General features: G+C 36.1%; 2 protein-coding genes across 5 annotated transcripts in view; both read right to left on the reverse strand.

Annotated features, from left to right (window-relative positions):
• Positions 1-21107, reverse strand: part of LOC144967997 (carnitine O-palmitoyltransferase 1, liver isoform-like) — a 78080-nt gene extending 56973 nt beyond the window's left edge. For 2 of the 4 annotated variants that reach the window (XM_078905907.1, XM_078905902.1), the window contains exon 1: positions 20908-21107. The gene's annotated coding sequence lies outside the window, so the exon portion shown is untranslated. Of the gene's footprint in view, positions 1-20362; positions 20788-20907 lie in introns of those variants that run through there. The other 2 variants (XM_078905905.1, XM_078905909.1) reach the window with 2 other exon arrangements.
• Positions 11712-14576, reverse strand: LOC144967998 (uncharacterized). Its single transcript, XM_078905910.1, has 2 exons — positions 14464-14576; positions 11712-14132 (listed from the first exon to the last, which is right to left on the reverse strand). Exon 2 carries the CDS (start codon positions 14119-14121, stop codon positions 13162-13164), a length of 960 nt encoding a protein of 319 aa, XP_078762036.1. The 5' UTR covers positions 14122-14132; positions 14464-14576; the 3' UTR covers positions 11712-13161.
• Positions 21108-21376: the final 269 nt, after the last annotated feature.

The following is a 21376-nucleotide window of genomic DNA, read 5'->3' on the forward strand; positions in this document are numbered from 1 at the left end:
CTGCCCCAATTTTTCAAATATCGATTAAAATTAAAACCACTCTCGTCTTGCCAAAACCTCTCAAACCTGAGACTTCTCTCAAGCGATATGTAAAGGACGAGCTGGATAAATCTTCTTATTTTAAAAATCGTGTCAACCTATCTTCTGTGCGACAGCACTGACACGATGATTGCATGCGCAAAGTTACAACTGCCAGAACGACACGTGAAATCACCAAGTGGGAATACACGGTTGACATCAGACCCCCAGTCTAATTATTATTAATAATAATAATAATAATAATAATAATAATAATAATAATAATAATAATAATAATAATAATAATAATAATAATAATAATAATAACAATAACAATAATAATAATAATGACAATAACAACAATTTTAAAAGCAAATCAAAATCACGTTGTCATTGATCAATCAGAAGAACCCACTCGAATCTAAATAAAATATTTTAAAAAGTCCCTATGGACAAGACTGACGGCGCGTGGTCAACACTACTGCTCTAAAGGGGCCCGTTGTACCAAATGCATATCATGCTAAGCAATGGATTACGGTTACTATTCTTAATACCGACCCCAGCACTGAGCTGGTACTAATAATAACAATAAATAATATAAAAGCGAATGCATTAATGAACGCGCCCATTTGTGTAGCGCGTGCACGCGTCAATATAATGTCCAAAGCACTTTACAATGCTTTATTAACTCTTAGGCTTGGTCGCATAGAACCAAGACGCTGGTCTGATTAGCTCTTTTTAGCCTCTTAAGTCTTGTAAAAGCTCACTTGCCTTTTCTCTTTCAGTATGAGCTAATATTGGCCTATAACCATAAACTCATCCACACCTGAGTTTGGTAAGGCAATGTACGTAAAATTCCTCGCCCAAGGAAAGAACGCCGAAGTCGGACAAGACAGACTGATGCGATCCCTAACCACTGATAACGTTTTCGTTCGCTTGACTTTCAAACGGGACGAGAAACGAACATTGACGCCACAAAAACTAAATTCAATTATAACAAGAAATCAGAACAGCAAAACGCAAACAATAATTTACCTACGTAAATACACGCAAATACATCTATAACTATAACCATCGCCGAAACGATCTAAGGCCATCGCACTAAATCAGTGTCTACCGGGAGTTTGACACTGCATTGCACTACCTCTGTAACAGCGACTGAACCGGTCAAGTGACAAGCATAACATGACCTGGCCAACCAATAATATTATGAAGGTCAAGACCATGTATTACTATCGCATACAAATAAACGACTTTATTACATTTTGACCAACAAACTCGTACCTCATACTCCTTACTGCCTTACTCTAAAAATACCTACTAAGGATAAATCATTAGAATTTTTGAAATGTCAAAATATGACACTTTAACACACACAGCGTGACTGTATCAGTAACAAACTCCACGGTCACAAAAAGAACAAATAATAATAATAATAATAATAATAATAATAATAATAATAATAATAATAATAATAATAATAATAACAATAATAATAATAATAATAATAATAATAATAATAATAATAATAATAATAATAATAATAATAATAATAATAATAATATAATAATAACAATATTAAATACACAAATAAAATTATAAAAAATGAATACCCTAGACTTAGACATTGATTAAATGACATTGACCTATGCCCTTCCGCCTCTATTCGCTTTCCAACTCTTTTCTTTTAACAAAAGAAAACTATCAATAGCAGGTGACATTGAGGACGTAACAAAAGTACAACGATATCTCTAGACATCTTGCACCGACCAATAATCCAATCATCAACTAATTATAATAATAACCAGTCACTTGACGTTCGTGTGGATCATGACCGAACGCGAACCTCAACTACGAGCAACATCGATCAACATGGAAGCATATCTACATACAGATATGAACCACGTAGTATATGAAGCAACCCATTCAAGAATATTATTATAATGATGTACAAAAAATAATGTACACGCACAAAAAATAAAAACCAAAAAAAAAAAAACACGTATTTTAAATTTGACCAAGAAACCCTTCAAATGACGTTCATCTGGACAAAAGCTCTCAAACTTGGCACAAGGCGAAGTCAGAGATTTGAGAATTATTGCCAAGATGAGGGCCATAATAATCGATCTATAACACTTGAAGGAAGAGTTTTCAAGCCAAATTTTAAAATCTAAATACGCGTTTCTCAGAGCATGACCGTAATACCATATCACCGATTAATAAATAATCCCACAATTGTCGAACATTCACAAACCAAAAACCATTTCAAAATGGTGGCCAAAGAAAAAAAAAAAAAATAAAAGTTAAAAAAAAAAAAAAAAAAACTGTTCGATGAAATGAACCCCAATTTGGCAACAATTCATAAACCCGAGAATTCAATGTAAAAAAAAAAAAAAAAAAAGTCTTTTGTAACTGTCCGGCACGTTACCAATTTCAACAATTCGTCCCGGCACGGCAATAATATAGGTAAGATTTGCCTGGACTTTGGACCTTGGACTGACCAATCACTCAGTGTATTTCTGGTAATGTTAGTTACTTCTTGTCAGCGATTTCATTACTTTTATACTCTACCTCGTACCCCAATTCCGAATTGGGTTACAAATGAAGAATCACGCCGTGACTGTCAGTTCACGTTCGACTGTCAAGAAGGCTGGACGCGTCTTGTTTTGTCTATTTAATGCAAATAATTGTGTTAATTTTTCCTTATCCTTATTGGATTTTTAATCTGTTATTAGACCTGTGACGTACCAATTCCCATTGGAGCATATTATTAACACTGTGAAAGTGGTGCTTAATGATTTAAACTTTTGAAGAAAAATGTTTAAATTACTTCTAATAAACAATGGAGCCAGATAAAGTTGAAGAGTTGAATAGGGAACTTTCTACCCCCGCGGGGGAGAAAACTAAAACAGTTCCCATAACATCTCCCGAGGGAGTGTTAATTCATACAAAAGTATATTATTAACACTGTGAAAGTGGTGCTTAATGATTTAAACATTTGAGGGAAAATGTTTAAATTACTTCTAATAAACAATGGAGCCAGATAAAGTTGAAGATTTGAATAGGGAACTTTCTACCCCCGCGGGGGAGAAAACTAAAACAGTTCCCATAACATCTCCCGAGGGAGTGTTAATTCATACAAAAGTATATTATTAACACTGTGAAAGTGGTGCTTAATGATTTAAACATTTGAGGGAAAATGTTTAAATTACTTCTAATAAACAATGGAGCCAGATAAAGTTGAAGATTTGAATAGGGAACTTTCTACCCCCACGGGGGAGAAAACTAAAACAGTTCCCATAACATCTCCCGAGGGAGTGTTAATTCATACAAAAGTATATTACTAACACTGTGAAAGTGGTGCTTAATGATTTAAACTTTTGAGTAGATAAAGTTGAAGAGTTGAATAAGGAACTTTCTACCCTCGCGGGGGAGAAAACTAAAACAGTTCCCAAATAAATGTGCTCGCTACTCGACCGACTAAACAACCCGACCAACACCAGTGACAACCATCTACACGCTTGTATTATTATATATGAAGGAACTCATACAGGGGGACGCCGAAGAGTTGCCGCCAGATAATATAACACAAAAGAGTAAAGAGAGAAGAAAAAAAAAATGAGAACACGAAAGGGGACAAGCATTATAGTCAGGGAAAGATATAATTTGACCTCCAACTAATTGCAACATAAATTATTTCTTTTACATTTAATTATATACGATTTAATAAGTAAAATAAACCATTGTTTACTTTTATAAAAAGGTGCTAACTATTTTAAAATAATTTTTTAATTTTACAAAAATGTATTACTTTCCAAACTGTGATTCCATAGACCGGCACGCACGAATTGTATCAGTTACCATACCGGGCGGCACATTTTTAACCCCTTACTGATGACACGGTTGATAAACGTTTAGAGCATTGACGGAAACCCGCACAGGTCTATTTCGATAGTTTCTTACGATGGTTAACGCGCTCTGTTTGGGATGTATTTACAAAGTAAGGACTATTAACATTTTCCTCCATAGAATACCCTTATACCTAAAATATATAAGCGTTGTAATTAAATATTTGCTGCAAACAAAAAGTAGATACATCTGTGAAAAGGTAACAATGAATTTTTTTTCGCGAATACATTGACTGTTTAGGCTTATCAAAATGTTGCCAAAGAAGACGCCCCCTCCCCACCCCCACCCCCATCACACACACACACACACACACACACACGCGCGCACACACACACACACACACTATTCGCAATCACAGTCATTTACATGTTGACGAAATCAAATTAAAAAGAAAGAAAAGAATAAAAATAGCTGGGATAGACACCCAGAGTGGTGTTGATGAATTATGCTCAAGAATAGAAACAAATATAAGCCATACTGTGTTAAAATTGGTCGTCTATATCCACATTGCTCTCATCGCTGAAATTCAAGTTCATGTTCTCGGTATTTGAACAAGTCTCTCCAAAACAGCCAGAGCAAGCATGTGTACACTTAAGTCCATGTTTTCTGCAACTACAACGAAGACTGGTACATCCAGATTTAAAGGCACAAGTAACAACAGCTAACAAGGTTTCTGGAGCAGGGGGTAGGTCTGTCATAATTGGTGTCAGACGATTGTTCTTGACGTAATAACCCCAATCTATTGGGTCCAACTGCTGATCAAACTTGCCAAGCCATTGTTGTACCTGGAAATAGACCCGAAGACTATGGAACTTTGCTGCAGCAGAAGTTGGAGGCAGAGTTTGTGGTTCAACATAGACAACAGACTTGGCAACCTTGTCCTTGAAACGTCGAATCCTCGCTTCATTCAGGGACTGGTAATTTAATCCATAGACTAAAACCAAAGCCAAAGCCTTCTCCCCTGCATTGATGATGTCGGCTTTTTGTGACGAACTGCTCAGAAAAATATCTGCGATTGTCTGAAATTCTTCTTTTTTTAGCTTCTTTAAAGCAACAGATTTTCCTATCCCATAGACTCTAGATGTCGTGTCACACCCAAGTAATGCATGTGCAAAAAGTAGTCTACATGAATTGATTCCAAGAGATGCATTTATACTTCGAATACAACACACTCTTACACCTTGTTTGGCTGATGTGAAGTAAACATTTTTAAGACTGGGTCGAAAATGGGCACTCAGAAGGCATAATAGATCTGTGTCTTCTCCAACCACTACAGTGTCTCGTTTTATGCTTTGTTCGAGAGCTGTCATTACGATGTCAACATCCGCATCCTCAATTGCATGTACAGTAAAATGGCCTGATTTTTTTCAAAGCTTCAGAGAGGAAAGTTATAAAACGTCCCTTGTTGCTCTTATGGGCCAGAAACATTTCTTTGCATGTGTGGAGGATAGAATTTAAGTCGAAATTAACTTTTACCCCTGCTCCTCCATTTCGTCTCAAGTGTGTTGTGTCTTTTGTAGAAAGTGAAGAATTGTATCCATCGAAAACAATGTGGGCAGATCTGTATTTAGATGTAACATATGTACAATATTGTGTGATGATGTCATTAATAGTTGAGCCACGATTCCAAGGAATTCTTTGTAAAAGAGAACCACCATCTAAAACAAAACAATAATCTCCATCTGGCAGGCCAGTAATTTCTCCTCCTTCACATTGACTGCACAGAGCATCCCGAAGCGATGGTTTCCTTGCCTCTAGAGGCAAACCTGTCGAATCAAACAGTGCTGGGGGAAAAGAGCAGAGTTCAAAATCAAGAATGTTCTCCTTGTTTTCAATTGTTATTTCAGCAACGCTTGTGAGCCGCTGGAATAGCAGTTTTGAGTCAACATGCAGAGTCTTTTTTTCAACTTGGCATATTGTTTTAGTGGCCATGTTAATGAGTTGTTTTTTTCTTTTAAACGAAAAAATAAGAGCGTTCTCACCAATCATACCAGAGATAATGTTGTCCCCCAATGCCTGAGCAAGGTGAGCATTGACTGATGAGTCAGCAATGTGACCAGTACATATATTACGTAATTCATTTTCCCGACAAAAGGATTTCTCTCATAGAGATATTGAAAGAGTTTCCTAGCATCGTTGTTGTCTCTTTGGCGTCGTGCAAGGCCAATATCTTTATGAAGCTGGTCATTTGGAATTTCATGACCTGCAAATTTGGTCAATGCTGAAGTGATCTCGGCACATGCGGGCATTGACATGATCCACAACGCTCTTTGACTCTCATCCATCCCCCTGCCCCTTGTGAGACCTCCTTGAGACTTTATATTTTTCATTAAACTTTGTTCAATGGCAAGATCTGTGGATAATCCTGTCCAACTGTTGATGTTGCATCTAACCACATGATGACCTGCCATAAATGCATTATAGACATTTGAATGAGATGTTTCTAGGTCAAGCATCGATGTTAAATAGATATACCCTGACTTTAGATAGAGGCTGTGTCCACACGAGGCGAAAAAAGGTAGCATTTTGGAAAGACTTGACAAGTGAAGTCTCCAGTCCCCAGTGCGTTCAGCCCTGATGAAGTCACGCAGGATTCTTACCATGTCCAAATACAGAAACCACAATCGTGCTGTTGTCCTATCTAAAGAAGTTTCCCTTTTGTCTTGTAGCTGTGACATGATGTGTTGAAATACTGGATTAGTTTCAAGGTTATTTATGGCAATGCTTTTGTCCATTATTCCACAGACCAATGAACTAATTTCTTCAAAGCGGGTTTCTCTTGAGCCAGAAGAACTCTCAGGTGTTTTTTGTTTTTTTTGTTTGTTGCTTTAGGTCTCTTCCAACACAATTGAGGTTATATGAGAGACCGCTGAAACAAAAAAACAAGCAATCTAACAAAAATAGTACAAATGTCAATCAAAATCATAACCTAAAGATATCATAAGCTAAATTATAAATAACCAAGAACAAACAGGCAGAGGATTTACAGAAAAAAAAATATCCCCTGTCAAAAATACAATCACAAACCAAAGAAGCAGGATAGGCTAGTAAAGAGAAGAAGAAACGACATCACTATCGGATCGTATACCCATGCGAACATCATAGGTATATGATTCAAGGGTGATGCTCCCATCCAACCACCCGCCACTCTCAGGTGTGGTTTGATCTAAATGATTTTCATAAATAATATCTGAAATCCCTGGCACATCTTTGCTGAATACGTCGGCATTGGCTTCATCTTCAACTGAATGAGTTAAAACTGAAACATTTAGATTGAAAATATCACTGACAATAACAGCATGAAGCGCGGAATCTAAAAAACAATGGGCTCTGACTGCTCTTGAGTAGGCCTTTCCATTCATGATAAAGGGAACAGAATTAGGAGCATATATCACTTTGAGGACATTTTCGATACCCGATCCCTCCATAACCTTTCCAATACAACCAAGAAAACTCATTGCTGTGTGGAATCCACCAAGTCTCAACACGATGTTATGTAGGCTGTCATCATTTCTTGACATTAGCACTTTGGACTTCCAATATAATGGTTGGTCAAAGGTAATGACAGGTGTTGTTTTGCAGTTGTTTGCTTGTGATGACAAGAATTTCAGAGTTGACAATATGCATGATTCATCAGTTGGTTTCAGATCAATGATTGGAAGGAATTCAATACCAGATGTTTCTGTGCAAACTCTATCTCCAACAAGTGCTTGCATGAATCCAGACCACATTGGTCTCCGAGAGTTGAAAATCCAAAAGGTTCTCCATAGAATATCAACACTGGCAAGAGAATCTTGAGAGTTGGGTATTGAATATGGCTTGTAGAGAATGGGAGATGAAGGATCTTTTGGATTAGAAAAATGAATTTTAATTTTCGCTAATTCCCTGATTTCTTCCATTGAAACATCGTCTCTGGGAATTTTTCTCGTAATCGCAGATGGGGGTGAACTTATTGCTATCATTCCCATGCCATGGAATGTGTTGAGACCATCGATTGTTGCAATATTATGATCAACATTGTCAGCTACAAATTGCAAAAATGCGTTATCACATGAAAGGCTTACATCCTTACCAGAATCCAAGGCGGCACTTTTTTCAAATGTTCTCACTTCATTATACGCGCAACAAAAACCAAGCTTGTGCAGAACATCTACAAGGAGCCTCGATCCAGTCTGGTGGTGAATTTGGATACCAAGACCAACTTGAAGTGGCGTGAGCAATGACTTGGGTCTTGCTGCCTGTATCAGTGCCTGGCCCAGAGATGATGTTATGATACTATTTTCCAAGGGCTCAAACAAACTTTTCAGGAATAACTTTAAGCTATAAGGTAAAAATGCGTCATTCGCTTCCTTTGATGAAATAGAATCCACTGTTGGATAAAATGCTTTACTACTCTCTAAGGCCTTGATGTCCGATTTTATCAATTTTGCAGCGGTTTCGATTATCTTTGTTTTTTCATCCTCTGCTGTAGAACATTCTTGAGTTTGGTGAAAAGCATGGATAATCTTTTGAGCATTTTCTCTCAAAGAAATAATATCTGGCAAACCATCTTTTTCATAGATAAAAAGGGTGTCTCCGTAATGGTCTCTTAACTTTTTCTTCAAATAAAATGGAGAATACGCATTTGATCCATACTTCTCCATCTCAGAGATCAGGTGAGATATCGTAACTGTTTCATCCCCAATTTGCTCCAAATAAGTTATGACATGGTCAAATGCCGCTTTACACTCATTGTTTACTGGCCTGCCACGAGATGGATTCTTTTTAACCTCTGCTTGAGTCGCAAATTCTGATGGAACATCTTTGTCTGTCCTAAAATTTACACTACATTGTTGATGATATTTGACTTCTAAGGCATGTAAATCCTGACAGTATTCTAATCTACCTAAAATCATCTGGGACCATTCGTCTTTCCTTTCTTTACACTTACTTTTAATTGAGAGCAAAAATTGTTTTTCAGTCCTAACAGGGAAAACATCAGGGTTCCGTTTTGTTCTCTTAAAGAGATATTGACCGCAAAACATTCATTTCTCACATCAAACGAAGATGTTGATCGTAGTGAGGGTGCTGACTGCTTAGCGTTGTAATGTCTTAGAGCTGCTGTAGCAACATTCTTTTTATTCGTGTAATGTTGCTGACATCGCCGATGTATTTTGGAGCCAGGTATCAGTTTTAGATTGTCGTTTCTCTTAACACTAACTTTATTAATGGTGTCACAGCCCTTTTCCCCAAGAATTGTTATAACATCAGTATTAATGAATTCCTCGTGGCAAATAGGACATTGTTGTTGAATATCAGTCATCTGAAAGTGAAATTTCATTTTGTCTTTAATCAAGCATCGACAAAAAAGGTTTACTAAATAGATACAAATACTGTATGGATGACTATTAATTTAAACGATTTCGAAGGCAACATTAAACATTAAACAACAGATAAAGAAATGAAAATATAATTTATAGAGAGCGGTTAAGTGGCTCAGAGGCAGAGGTATTGTTACAAAAGTCAAGCGTTGTTAAGCATGATCGGTTGTCGGATGAGTGAAAGTGATCGTGGACAATTCTGGTGCCTACGTTCCGTCTTTGGTAAGCAGGCTTCAGGCAGCCCCCACCGCTCTCTACAATTAACACAAACTACCCCACTTGACTAAGGTGTGAACGTGTCCTTGGTTTTAGGCAATTGGTGCTGCATGAAATGGAAATATGGTTCCATTTGGTCAATGGGATAAATTGAAATAACATGAAGCGCATTAAGCATAGTAAATGTTTGGAAATGCGCTAGAAAAACTGTTGTAATTATTTATTTTATGTATCTAAAACATATAAAACATTTGGATAAGCAGTAGATGCTAACACTTTATTCATCGCAACATAGGTCGCCGATAACGCAGTATGTTCTTCAATCTGTAAAGCATGACGCCAACGGGTTTCCATACTTTCATTTTACTTCCATATAACACTGTATAGTATTGTTTAATTCAGCTGTATGTTTATTGAGAGAGTGCTTCAATTGATTAGTTTTGAATTCTAGGTCAGTTATTAAATTGAGAACATTAGATTTAATGAAAAAATAAACATGCTTCTTACCTTGCATTGTACTGAAATAAGTCATTGAATTGATACCACACTTGAGAAAAACAGAAATCCTGAAAACAGACTTAGATTTACATTAAAATGTGCGAGAATGACTTGATAGTCACTATTAACGGACTGGGAGATGGCCAAAAAAAAAATCCATGTGGCCAATCAAAAACATGAAAAATTGACAAATTTAACTTCGCATGACCAATCACTACTAAATCATAACCCTCAGAATAAAACCTCCCAAAAACTCATCCATATGTTTCACAATAAATTGACGAAAATTCAAAGTCTTTATTTTCATTGTCGATAATAAAATAATAATATTAATAATGATAATAATATTTTGTCTATCTTTGTGTAGCCATATTTGGCCACATGCGTGGGATGCGGTAATCCCCCATTGTTCGCGCCTGACGTTGATGGATGAGCCAGAAAGATGGGTAGGGGGAGGGGGGAATGCGGTTTGCTTTTTTAAATTTTATCCATTGTGCAGGTATGTTGCTTCAGTTGTATCAATTTTACCACATTTGCTATTTTTTCAATTTTCAATGTTAAATTTAATTATGTTAGCACCCTTCTATAATGGTAAACAATGGATCATTGCAATCAGTGAATTACATTCTACAATCTGACGCAAAAAATATTTATGTTGCAATTAGTTTGAGGTTCACATAAGAAAAATCAATATCTTTCTCTGACTATTACTGAGTTTGCGCGACAGGGCGCCAACGGGTCCCGTTCGAGATAGAACACAGACTGAACACACAATGTATGTCTTTCACTTCTGGCCAAAGTTGCCTTATTACAACTTAGACTCGAATGATAACAGCGAGTAGGGTGTCAGATTAAACTTCAGTTTTAAAGGTCTAATTCAATTCACACCGTAATAAATCATAATAATGATCATTCTTGATATATTAGAGCATTAAAATATTTAATTCACATTACTATAAATATATTTTAAATATATGTATTTTGTAATTATTTTAGCGACGATACGAACCCTTTTAATCGTCGAGCCGAACGATAGGATGCTAGACGACGATAAGTCTGTGTGTGTGTGTGTGTGTGTGTGTGTGTGTGTGTGTGTGTGTGTGTGTGTGTGTGTGTGTGTGTGTGTGTGTGTGTGTGTGCGTCTACGTGGGAAAGGGTAAGCAAAATTTAACACCTACTCGCTCGCCATCAAGGATTACGTATTCATTTCCTGAGCAGTCAATTGGGTATAAAAAAAAATAATGACAAATAATCTTATCGCGATAAATTTGAAAACCTCATTGTTGGAATCAGCTTGAAAAGTGGAGAAAAATTGTCTTTGTCTCATAAAAATCGGTCTAGAAATGACCTTTTTTTGTAATAGATTTGATTTTGAAAACAGCTTTCTCAAATTTTATAATTTTATGATATATTCCTTGTTTTCCGGTCGATGTTCTTGATTTATATATCGTTTTTCATTTCTCAATGATACGAACGCACTGATGTAACTCGATTGATTCGAGAGTTTAAAACACATATTTCGTGTTTTGATTGTTAATCCGTTCCCTTAATGGAAAAATTGTGCAAATCGTGTAACCAGCATGAAATTTTCACACAAAGTGCAGAATTTTATGAGGATTTCGAAAATAGGTGGCTCCAAGTTGAAATGTAGCTGGAACCAAGAGTTATTGCCCTTTAAAGGTGACAAAATACATTTTTTCAACATTTTATTTTTTTTTCTCAAAAAATTACGGTTTTATAAATATTTTATAATGATGTGGTTATTTTGGTATTCCCTTGCGTACTTTAGACTCAGAAAATATTTTTCCATTTGAATTTTATTGAAATATATAAGAAAATACGGAATTCAATTGGGATTTTTCAGGAAATTAAAAAAAATATATATCTCCTTCCTGGAAACTGTTTAAATGGTTTAGAATATGACATATATTTGAAATGCCATGCATTTCAAAAACATTTTTTAATCTTCACATCCTCTAAAATCAAGCAATATTAATTTGATTAAAAAAAAAACAATAATAGACAATTCAACTGCCAAAGAAAGTACCCCTTCTCCTCCCGACACACACGTACAATCACTCTCAAACATAAGAGTACAATGTATCTCTATCATATAGCAAATAACACGTTTAAATTTATATATTGTACAATACATATTTATGCAATGAAGAATTGAACAATTTAAAACATTTTTTTCTGTGTACATATTTAACAGCAGCATTATTATAGATTTACATCCCTTTTTAATTACATAGTTTGTTGAAAACATACAATTGAAAAACGTGTTTAAAGTCAATCATTGTCTCTAGAACATTGACCATTGCAGGCAGATAACAGAGTACATGGAAGAGATGCCTTAACACAATTGCATCTTTTGGAGCATCCCTTTGATGAACAGTTACATTTAATCAGATTTTGTGAGGCATGTGGAAGGTCAGTCAAAGTGGACCACTTTGGCATCCCATCTTCTTTCAAACCAAAATCTGATTTGGAAGGAAGACTAGGGTCTTTAGCAAGAGAGCGTTTCCATACATAACCAGCTTGGTAAACTGCTCGATTTAAATGCTGTTTGAGAGCTTCACTAGTTGGTGGCATATTGTCTGGAAGGCGTGACTTTTTTGTAAAAAGTTCACGCCGGCATTCATTGACAGCAGATAAGTTGGTTGCTCTGTCAAACAACAAACAGACAATTCTCTGGATGATGTTGAAATACTTGTCTCTTTATAGAACTGGCAAATTCCTTTACTAGTTTCAGCTGTAATATCTTTTACCCTAGCATAGGAAATTGATAAACCCAGAGCAGACAGTTTATCAATAAGACCTTTCTTTCTGGTTTTGGCAAAAACCATGACTCTTAAATAAACGGGGATTGGGGTTTCCTTGGACAACTGTTTTCTAGTGCTACCCGAATTTTGCGGTCTTTTGTTGTTGTGGTTCAACATGATAAGCTGTGAAATTGTCATGGTATGTCGATTCTGATGACCTAAACTTAGCGAACACTGACCACTTCAAATGCCATTCACAATTTTCACTAATTTGTGTGGTACACTATTGACAATGCTATCATGATCTATATTGAGGGGTGATATGAATGTATGATTTCTGATTTCTGCTCTTATAATATCAACTGCTTTTTGTATTGCAAGATCATCATTTGAATCTAAATCGGCAATAGCTGCTTGTGAAATAATATTCCCCTCTTTGAAAGTAAGCAAGACTTCCGCCCATCCCTGTATTCCATTAAAGAAGGAACTCTCGATAGTAAATTTTCTTTGAATCTAGTTTTATGTACATATACATCCGACAAATTTATGGCATTTAATTTTGACAAAAGTAAATTGTAGAGATCACTCAGCTTAAACACAACATTTGTGTCTGTGCGAGCTTGTTGTTGATCAATAAAATTGACAATATCCTGTTTGCATTCTGCAATGTGCGTTTTGTATTTGTTGTCTGAAGTATTTTTACATCTAAAATCGTCTGCTCTTCTGTGGAACAGTATAAGGCAAGGCTTATGATACTTTGCTTCCACCACAATAAGATCACCCTCCGCAAATACTCTAAGAATACTTGTATCTGAAAGAAGGACAGCTTCCTCGTAGACTTTTTGTGAAAGAGCAAGAGTCCGGACCTCAGTCAATTCCCCTTCACAATCCTTACAAAACAAGCAGTGTTTGCTTACATGTGATGGGTTTAATGTGCCTCTTGTATCAGGACTTGCAACTGCTTCACTATTACATTGATTTATCTTCTTTGCAAGCTTTTTGAGTTTTGATTTATGAAACCTGTGTCTGCAACTCTTATGGTAAAGTCCATCATTGTCTCTCAAAAAATTAGCAAGACATTTCACAGGTTGGTTAATATTGAATTTCAATGCTATTGGCAATCTACCTGAGTCATGAAAAAGTTTGATATCCTCAGAAATGGCAACATAAGTGTCTTCAATACAATTTAACTTGGTTGCTTTTTTAGGGTTTGTGAGAGGAGAATTTTCAATGGTTTCTTGACAAAACAGGCACTTCGACCAGTCAATTTCAGGGGAAGCTTGATCGAGTCTTGGAACTTTGTTCAGATTTTTACAGTCGACAATGGATGTCTGCCGCTTCTTTCCTCCTGCCATATTAGCGCATTCTAGGAAGGAAAGAAAAATAAATCAAAACCCCATGGCATACTCAAGAGACAATATTTATAGTTATTTCCTACAAAAGTGTGAATTACGTAGTTTATCAAGTTACAGAAAATGTTACCATCTTAAGGCGATATAGGGTAGCTTGAGAGCTGACAGAATGAACAAGTTTGGGTGCGTGCGAGTGTGTGTGTGTGTGTGTATGCGTGTGAGTGTGTGTTTGCGTGAGAAAGGTTAAACACATATTAGTTGACGGGGCTTGGATAGCTCAGTGGTAAGATTCTCTGCAAAACAACAATAAAACAACACACACAACGAACACATACTTCCAAATACCTGTTAGAATGGAACTTTAGTCCTTGCAATCTTGACCATTCAACAAATCAAACTAGCATTCCAATTTGACGAGGTCCCCAGGCATGATGCTTATTAATTTTAAGGAAACAAAGGACTGTGCGGCTGGCAAGTAGAAATATAACAAACAAGTCAATACACTGTTTTAAAAAACCAAACCTGAACATGCAAAAGGTAAAACAATGTGTGTGAATATTAGCGTGTATTGGTAGAATTGTGTGTGGAGATGTTTTTTTTTTTTTTGATCAACTGAGTTAATAATAAATTAGTTATATGTTCTTTTTTTTTGATCAACTGAGTTAATAATAAATTAGTTATGTTTTTTTCTTTCTCGGTCAGCAGTAATGATAAACACCGTTATTCTATCATCAATCATTGACAGGCTAATCTATATCTAATCGAATCTAAAAGGGTCTAAATTTAGTACTGACATAGCACATGTAACTTATATTATACTAAGATAGAAAAATATGTTCAGATCCAAGAATGGGCCATAATCTTACTCTATCTTTTGCATCCTGGAGGCTTATTGTGTGTGTAGAATCATATGACTGTGACTCAGCTTTTATCTGACCCAATTCTCTTTTTCACAACTCAATTCTTTTGTCATACATTGCGCGATACTTATCGCACTAGCACGCGCATAAAGTAAAATAACATCACGATGATATAAGACATTTATAATAAATGAAAAAGATTGTTCCTTACCTTTTCAATGAATATCGATTGCACAAAATAAAATTGTAGTTTGTTGACATCGTTCAAAGACAAAACTCATTCTCTCAGTTATTTTTTAGACAACACATGATGCCATTGTCGGTAGATGGAGCTGTCGTTATCTCGAAGGGAGAGGCGGTGACAGATGACAAAACCGCATTTCGATTTAGCATTATTGTACTGTACACAATGGTTGAAATAAACCTCTTTAACTGCTTTAAATATTTTTTTTAGTCTCTTGTTGTTGTTTTTTTTTCGTTTACAGGCGCTAAGACATCCTAGTACATACTTAGTAAAGGATAGGTCGACCTAATGACTCATAGTTTTGTTGCATGGGCAAAAAAAAGGACAATTTTCATTGGGTTTTTTTCCGCGGTCAGAAGACAAAAAAAAAATGTTTTAAAATAATTAAAAGCTAGATTTTTGGTAAATAATAATGGAAAACATTAAAACAAACATATGTCCACGATCAAAAACAAATCAAGTTGTTCTTAATGGGTGAGAATGTTTGTTTTTTATACTTTTGTCATCGAGCGCCAAAACGTCACAAAGTGCGCGTTTTCACTAGACTTTACGACGAATTTTAAGGTCTTTTCAATAAAAATTGTATTTGGAGCCACCTATTTTTCGAACCTTCATAATTTTCTGCACCAATTTGTATACTTAGTTTGCTGGTTACAAAAAGTGCACAAAACGCACGGAACTTGCCGCTAAGAAAACGGACTATGCGAGTCCAGCCGTACTAAGAATTCACGAGCGTTGAGATATGACGTAACTATACATACAAGACCTCGTTCTCCACGCCACAGTAGGGCTTCCATTCATCGCTTTCGGTCAACCGTGGTTACACAACATATACCGCCCGTGATGCCTTTACATAAATCAAGGGCTGAGCTGACTCATTTTGACAAGCGAGCTATCAAAAGAGCAATCGTTGATTGGTCAAAAACTCAGAATTTCAAATAAGGACACACGTTCTGGAAAGCGATATCCACCCACCTGTCAGTGGACAGAACTGATATGATGAAATTAGGGCTCCATAAAATGTTATATCATGGTAGGCTCCACCCTCTATTTCTGTTCTGGCGTAGATGTAGAAGGCGATAGCATTTCGGATGTCATAATGACTAGTGGGCAAAGGGTTAAAGCTTCCAAACAATCCCAATCGTCGTCTATCTCTAATCGGCCCCGTTAGCGCCCTGATGCGCAATCTGTCTATTATCTTTTCACCCATGACTATAGGAAAGTAAAGCTGTGAATTCTTTAATAAAAACCATTCGAAAGACGCAAAGTTCTGAACAATTCATTTTGGCGATGCCGTGACTTGTCTAGGCACATAACAACAGAGATTTGACGTCGATATCTGAGAACTTTATGTCTTTTTCTTGTATGAAAAAATATATTTTAAAAATGGCTACATTAAAACCCAAACACTCCAAGAACACCACTAAGAGTCAGACATATTGCATGGTTTATCGTCCTGGGTATGGGACATTATAGGTCATCATGTCGAGTCCAGACAATCTCCAAGTTTATCAGGAGGCAACGTTTGGATAAAAAACAAAATACAAACAAACAAATAATAATAAACACGACTTAATGCGCGCGGGGCGGCGGGGCTGGGAGAATCAATACACAATAATAACTTGTGACAATTTGACACAAACCCATGGACTTAAGCATAATTTAAATTCTCAAAAAGCATATCATTATCAAGAGCTCATTAATTCACCATCAACATGTCAATACACAATATAACTATAACATGTAATAGGGAATGTGAATATATTATGTGAAATAAATATTCAGACAGGCAGATCTTACAGAAACTGTTGAGATAACGTAATCGGACAAAGCACTAATTGACTCATCAAATGGTCAGCTGGATAGTACACCCAAACATAATTAAGTATCTGGCCTCCAGTAGTGCACGTAATCCTAAACCCAATTTCCATACCGAGTGAGTGGTCGGAATAGATAGCATATTAATATCAATATATATAAACCAGCCAAGTCAAACGTTATCTTACCTCATAATATTATCATTCGTATCGCTGCTGACCATAGACACCAGGTCAACGGTAATACGATACTTGTTAACTGAAATTACTCTAGATTAGATTAAGTTACTGACCTAATAAATGAGATTAGATATCCAAACAACCATACAGTCACTGTCAGACGATGACAATATTGCCACACTTTTTCACTGGCAAAAAAAGGTATGATATATTTCTAGAATTTAACTGCGTACGGTATCTACAATGTAATCTTGATAAAACCAACACCGCTGAACCAGAAACATTGGTCGGCTTTATCCAGTGTCAATGAAACACGCTTAGAACAGAAAAATCGGAACCAACAAGGAGCTGACTTTATATGGGAATTCCACTGTTATACAACCACCCAAGAAGCGGCTATGTGGTCTGACACTCGCTTTCGGATCGGAAGGTCCTGGGATCGAGCCTCTCGCTCAATGCATAGTTGAATCCCTGGAAAAGGCTCTTTCCTCACATTCTCTCACCGTACTCAGATGTAAAATGAGTACCTGGCCGTTGACAGCGTTGCTGTTGTCTCTGTCAGAAAAAAAATTGCAATATCGCCTAACAGGCATCATGTTTCGTTCTACATGTCACGAGTTGCTGTTGGTCAGGGACCCCTTGTAAAGCGCTTTGAGCACATTTAGTGGATATTTCGCTACACAAAAGTTTATATAAAAGAAGCATACAACATGGCTCAGCGCATGTCATCAACATGATGGCGTTGGCTGCCCGAACGAAAAAAGGAGAAGAAGAAGACGACACAGGCACGGAATCCCAGCAACACATTTTAAATCTTACAAAACACCAAGACACTAAATAAGTACACATGAGATGAATAACCAGGTTGAAAAAATTACCTCTCCTAACAATAATAATAATACAGAGTGACCTTCAGCTCACGCGGGAAGTCAAGGCACCCCACCTACCACATCATGTATGAACTTAAACGCGCCAGTCAAGAGGAACATGAAAAAATAGTCAAAAGATTCAGATCAAACTTCAAGCAGCAAAGAAAATGTAAGACAAAAAGGACTAGATCAACAGAGATCAGAAGTTGATCCAACACATCATTGTGACTATTCTAAAATCACTTTTTAAAAACTACATGGACACCACTATAGGATCTCACTCAAAAAGAAGAGACTCAAATAGGTACCCACAAAAAAAAAAAAAAGTGTGTATATATATATATATATATATATATATATATATATATATATATATATATATATATATATATATATATAAGTTATTGACCACAGTAGAAATGCACAAATTGTACAAATCGAAATATAACAAGTTACATACCCAACAAATTAGTAAAGTGAAAACATCCAATATTGTAAAGCACATATGCTTAGCAGGTATCATGTGTCTAAACCCCATGAGTTTTGTTATTAACTACACCTGTGCATAAACCAAGATTAAATCTTTCAACTGCTATGGATGTGTAACAGCTTACACGTACACAGGCATGTAATAAACTTGCTTTTGATCCGCTATTATTGTTCGGATCAAAAATATAACGTAGTGGCTATTTTTACAGTCCCGTCAAGACGGTACTCAGATCTATCTTTACAGTTCCATATGAATCAGTACATATGTTGCAAATCGATTCACGCGATTTCTCTTCTCTCTTAATTAAATCAAAACACCTTGGCCCAGGCCACCACACTGAAGTACTGTCTTGCCCCAGAAATGTCAACTTCCAGATCTTAGACCTGCATTGATAGGTCTTTTTCTGAGGCTGGAATTTTAGAGAGGTCTTGGATCCTCACCCGCCATAATCCAGTGCAGAATCATATTATGGAACTGTAAAAATAGATCCTAGTACACACCTTTACAGGATTGTAAAAATAGCCACTGCGAATATATAAACCCAGACAATAGTAATGATTCATATTCACATATCAGTTACGACAAATACATATTACTTTTTCTTTAAACCAAAAAAATTGCACTTTTATAAAGCACAATATCCACTAAATGTACTCAAAGCGCTTTACAAAGGGACGGTGATGGACAACAACACATAACATATAGAACAAGACATGTTGCCTGTTAGTGTTAGGCAATATCATAATTATTAGGACAGACAACGCAGTTAATGCACAGGTACTCATTTTACACCTGAGTATGGTGAGATAATGTGAGTAAAGAGTCTTTTCCAAGGACTCAACTATGAGCTGAGAGAGGCTTGAACCAAGGACCTTCCGATCCGAAAACGAGACCACTAGACAATATAGCCGCACATGTTATATATCACTAACAGTATCTTAATTTTGTGTTAAGAAAACAAACTTAAAAATGCCATACTGGTAACCTTGACTTTTTCTTTCTATTGTTAATAAATATTAATGTTCAGAGCTTATGATATAATGCTTCATCTGTTCATTAAGAAAGTAATATAGTGGCAATTTCAACTACTTGCTAGGCAGAGCACAATGAGTCAGTAAAAGAGTCTGAGATAGCTGGTAAGTACAATGTGCACATTTCAACAAAAGCCATAAACTTCAACTTCAAAAAATAGGCTAAACCATATATCATTATCATTGAGAAAGACATTTCCTCATTTCACACCTGAGTATGGTTAGAAAATCTGAATAGAGAGCCTTTTCCAAGGACTCAACGATGCACCGCTCACTCAGAGTTGAATTCAGGACCTTCCGATCCTTACTATGGCATGGAAAGTGTCATATCAGAAAACCGCATTCATACACATATAGGCTATTCATAAATATTTCTGTAGTATGGCAATGGATGTTTATCCCATTACCATAACTACAACAGCCTTACTTCTAGATAGTACTAGACTAGATAGCTCTATTGAACAGCCTACCCGTCACTTTATTAATCAAGAATTACCATACAATCATATTCATAATTATATATCATATCTATATCTAGATTTTTGTCAATTGTCAAGCTAAAGAGATAAAAATCATATAAATTTCCATAACTTGTTGGCACATATTGAAATTGCTGATAAATTATTCATACCTATGGCCCATACTCTGTAGCTGTAACTGAGGAGATGTCTGATTAGTCGAAGAGATTAATAATAATAATAATGAATTATTTACTATTACTATTACTTATTACTATCTATCTATTACTATTACCTGATTCACAGTGATTCTCTCCCGTCAGACCACTCAAGTAAGACTTATTAAATTCTATCAAATAGTTTTGTAATAAATTAAAAGAGTGTCTTGTTTCAGATATCTTGCACTGACGTGTAGTATGAATACGAAGAATAATTAACGAATATGGGATTCCAGTCACGGAACTGAACACCACAATCCATTGGCCTAGCAACTTCTTATTTTTTCTGTATTGACGACACAACAAGAAAAGTGAAAATTTGTGAAACGACAGTAAATTTAAAGTCTCTAGCCCAGAATATATCACAACATATAATATGAATGAACTCTTATTTCAGATTACCCTATCTCTAGACGCATATAATATACTAGATGGCTCTGGCTTTAGAACCAGACACTATCTTCTAGTTACTACAACACTCCATGAGAATGGACTTTGGACCTCCTCTGAGGGGTTAGATAATATACTTGAAAAAGGAAGTTCGAAGTGGGTAGGAAATAAAAGGAGTTGAGGGGTTCATGAGACAACTTCAAGTCTATCACAAATTTTCTAGACTACTTACCAAATGATAAAGCAGGTGTTGAACTTTAAAATCATATAAGCGTCCTACGAATTCACACTAAAATTAAAAGTCAAAGCCAGTTACCCACTGCCAGTCCAACCATTGCCAAACTGCCAACTAACTACGGCAAACCCACTACTTCCCACCTCGTTCTCCTTTGGTCGTTTTTGGGGTGAGTGGGAGTCGCACCGCACTGTGGTTGTGTAGTGAACACGCAGAGAGAGGGAGGAGGAAATGGATATTCCCGAAGAAATTACGGTATCGGTTTAAAGCTTACACCCATTATAAAAATTCCTATTACACTTCCGTTTTAAATCCTTTTTATTATTTTTTACTCTTCCGAGTCATTTAATCATGTTATTTTTTGACTTATATTTCAAAGTTAAGGTATGCCTTCATAATTAAAGAACATATTATTCATCACACCTCAATGATAAGGATAATAAAAGTTTGTTTTTAAAGTTAAAAA

The sequence above is a fragment of the Berghia stephanieae genome, chromosome 3, assembly GCF_034508935.2.
Source record: "Berghia stephanieae isolate SIO BIC M18660-M18661 chromosome 3, UCSD_Bste_1.3, whole genome shotgun sequence".
In the NCBI taxonomy this organism is placed as follows: Eukaryota; Metazoa; Mollusca; class Gastropoda; order Nudibranchia; family Aeolidiidae; genus Berghia; species Berghia stephanieae.

Coding starts and splice junctions, on each gene's coding strand:
- LOC144967998 (XM_078905910.1), bottom strand. CDS start 14,121: ATGGCAGGAGGAAAGAAGCGGCAGACATCCATTGTCGACTGTAAAAAT.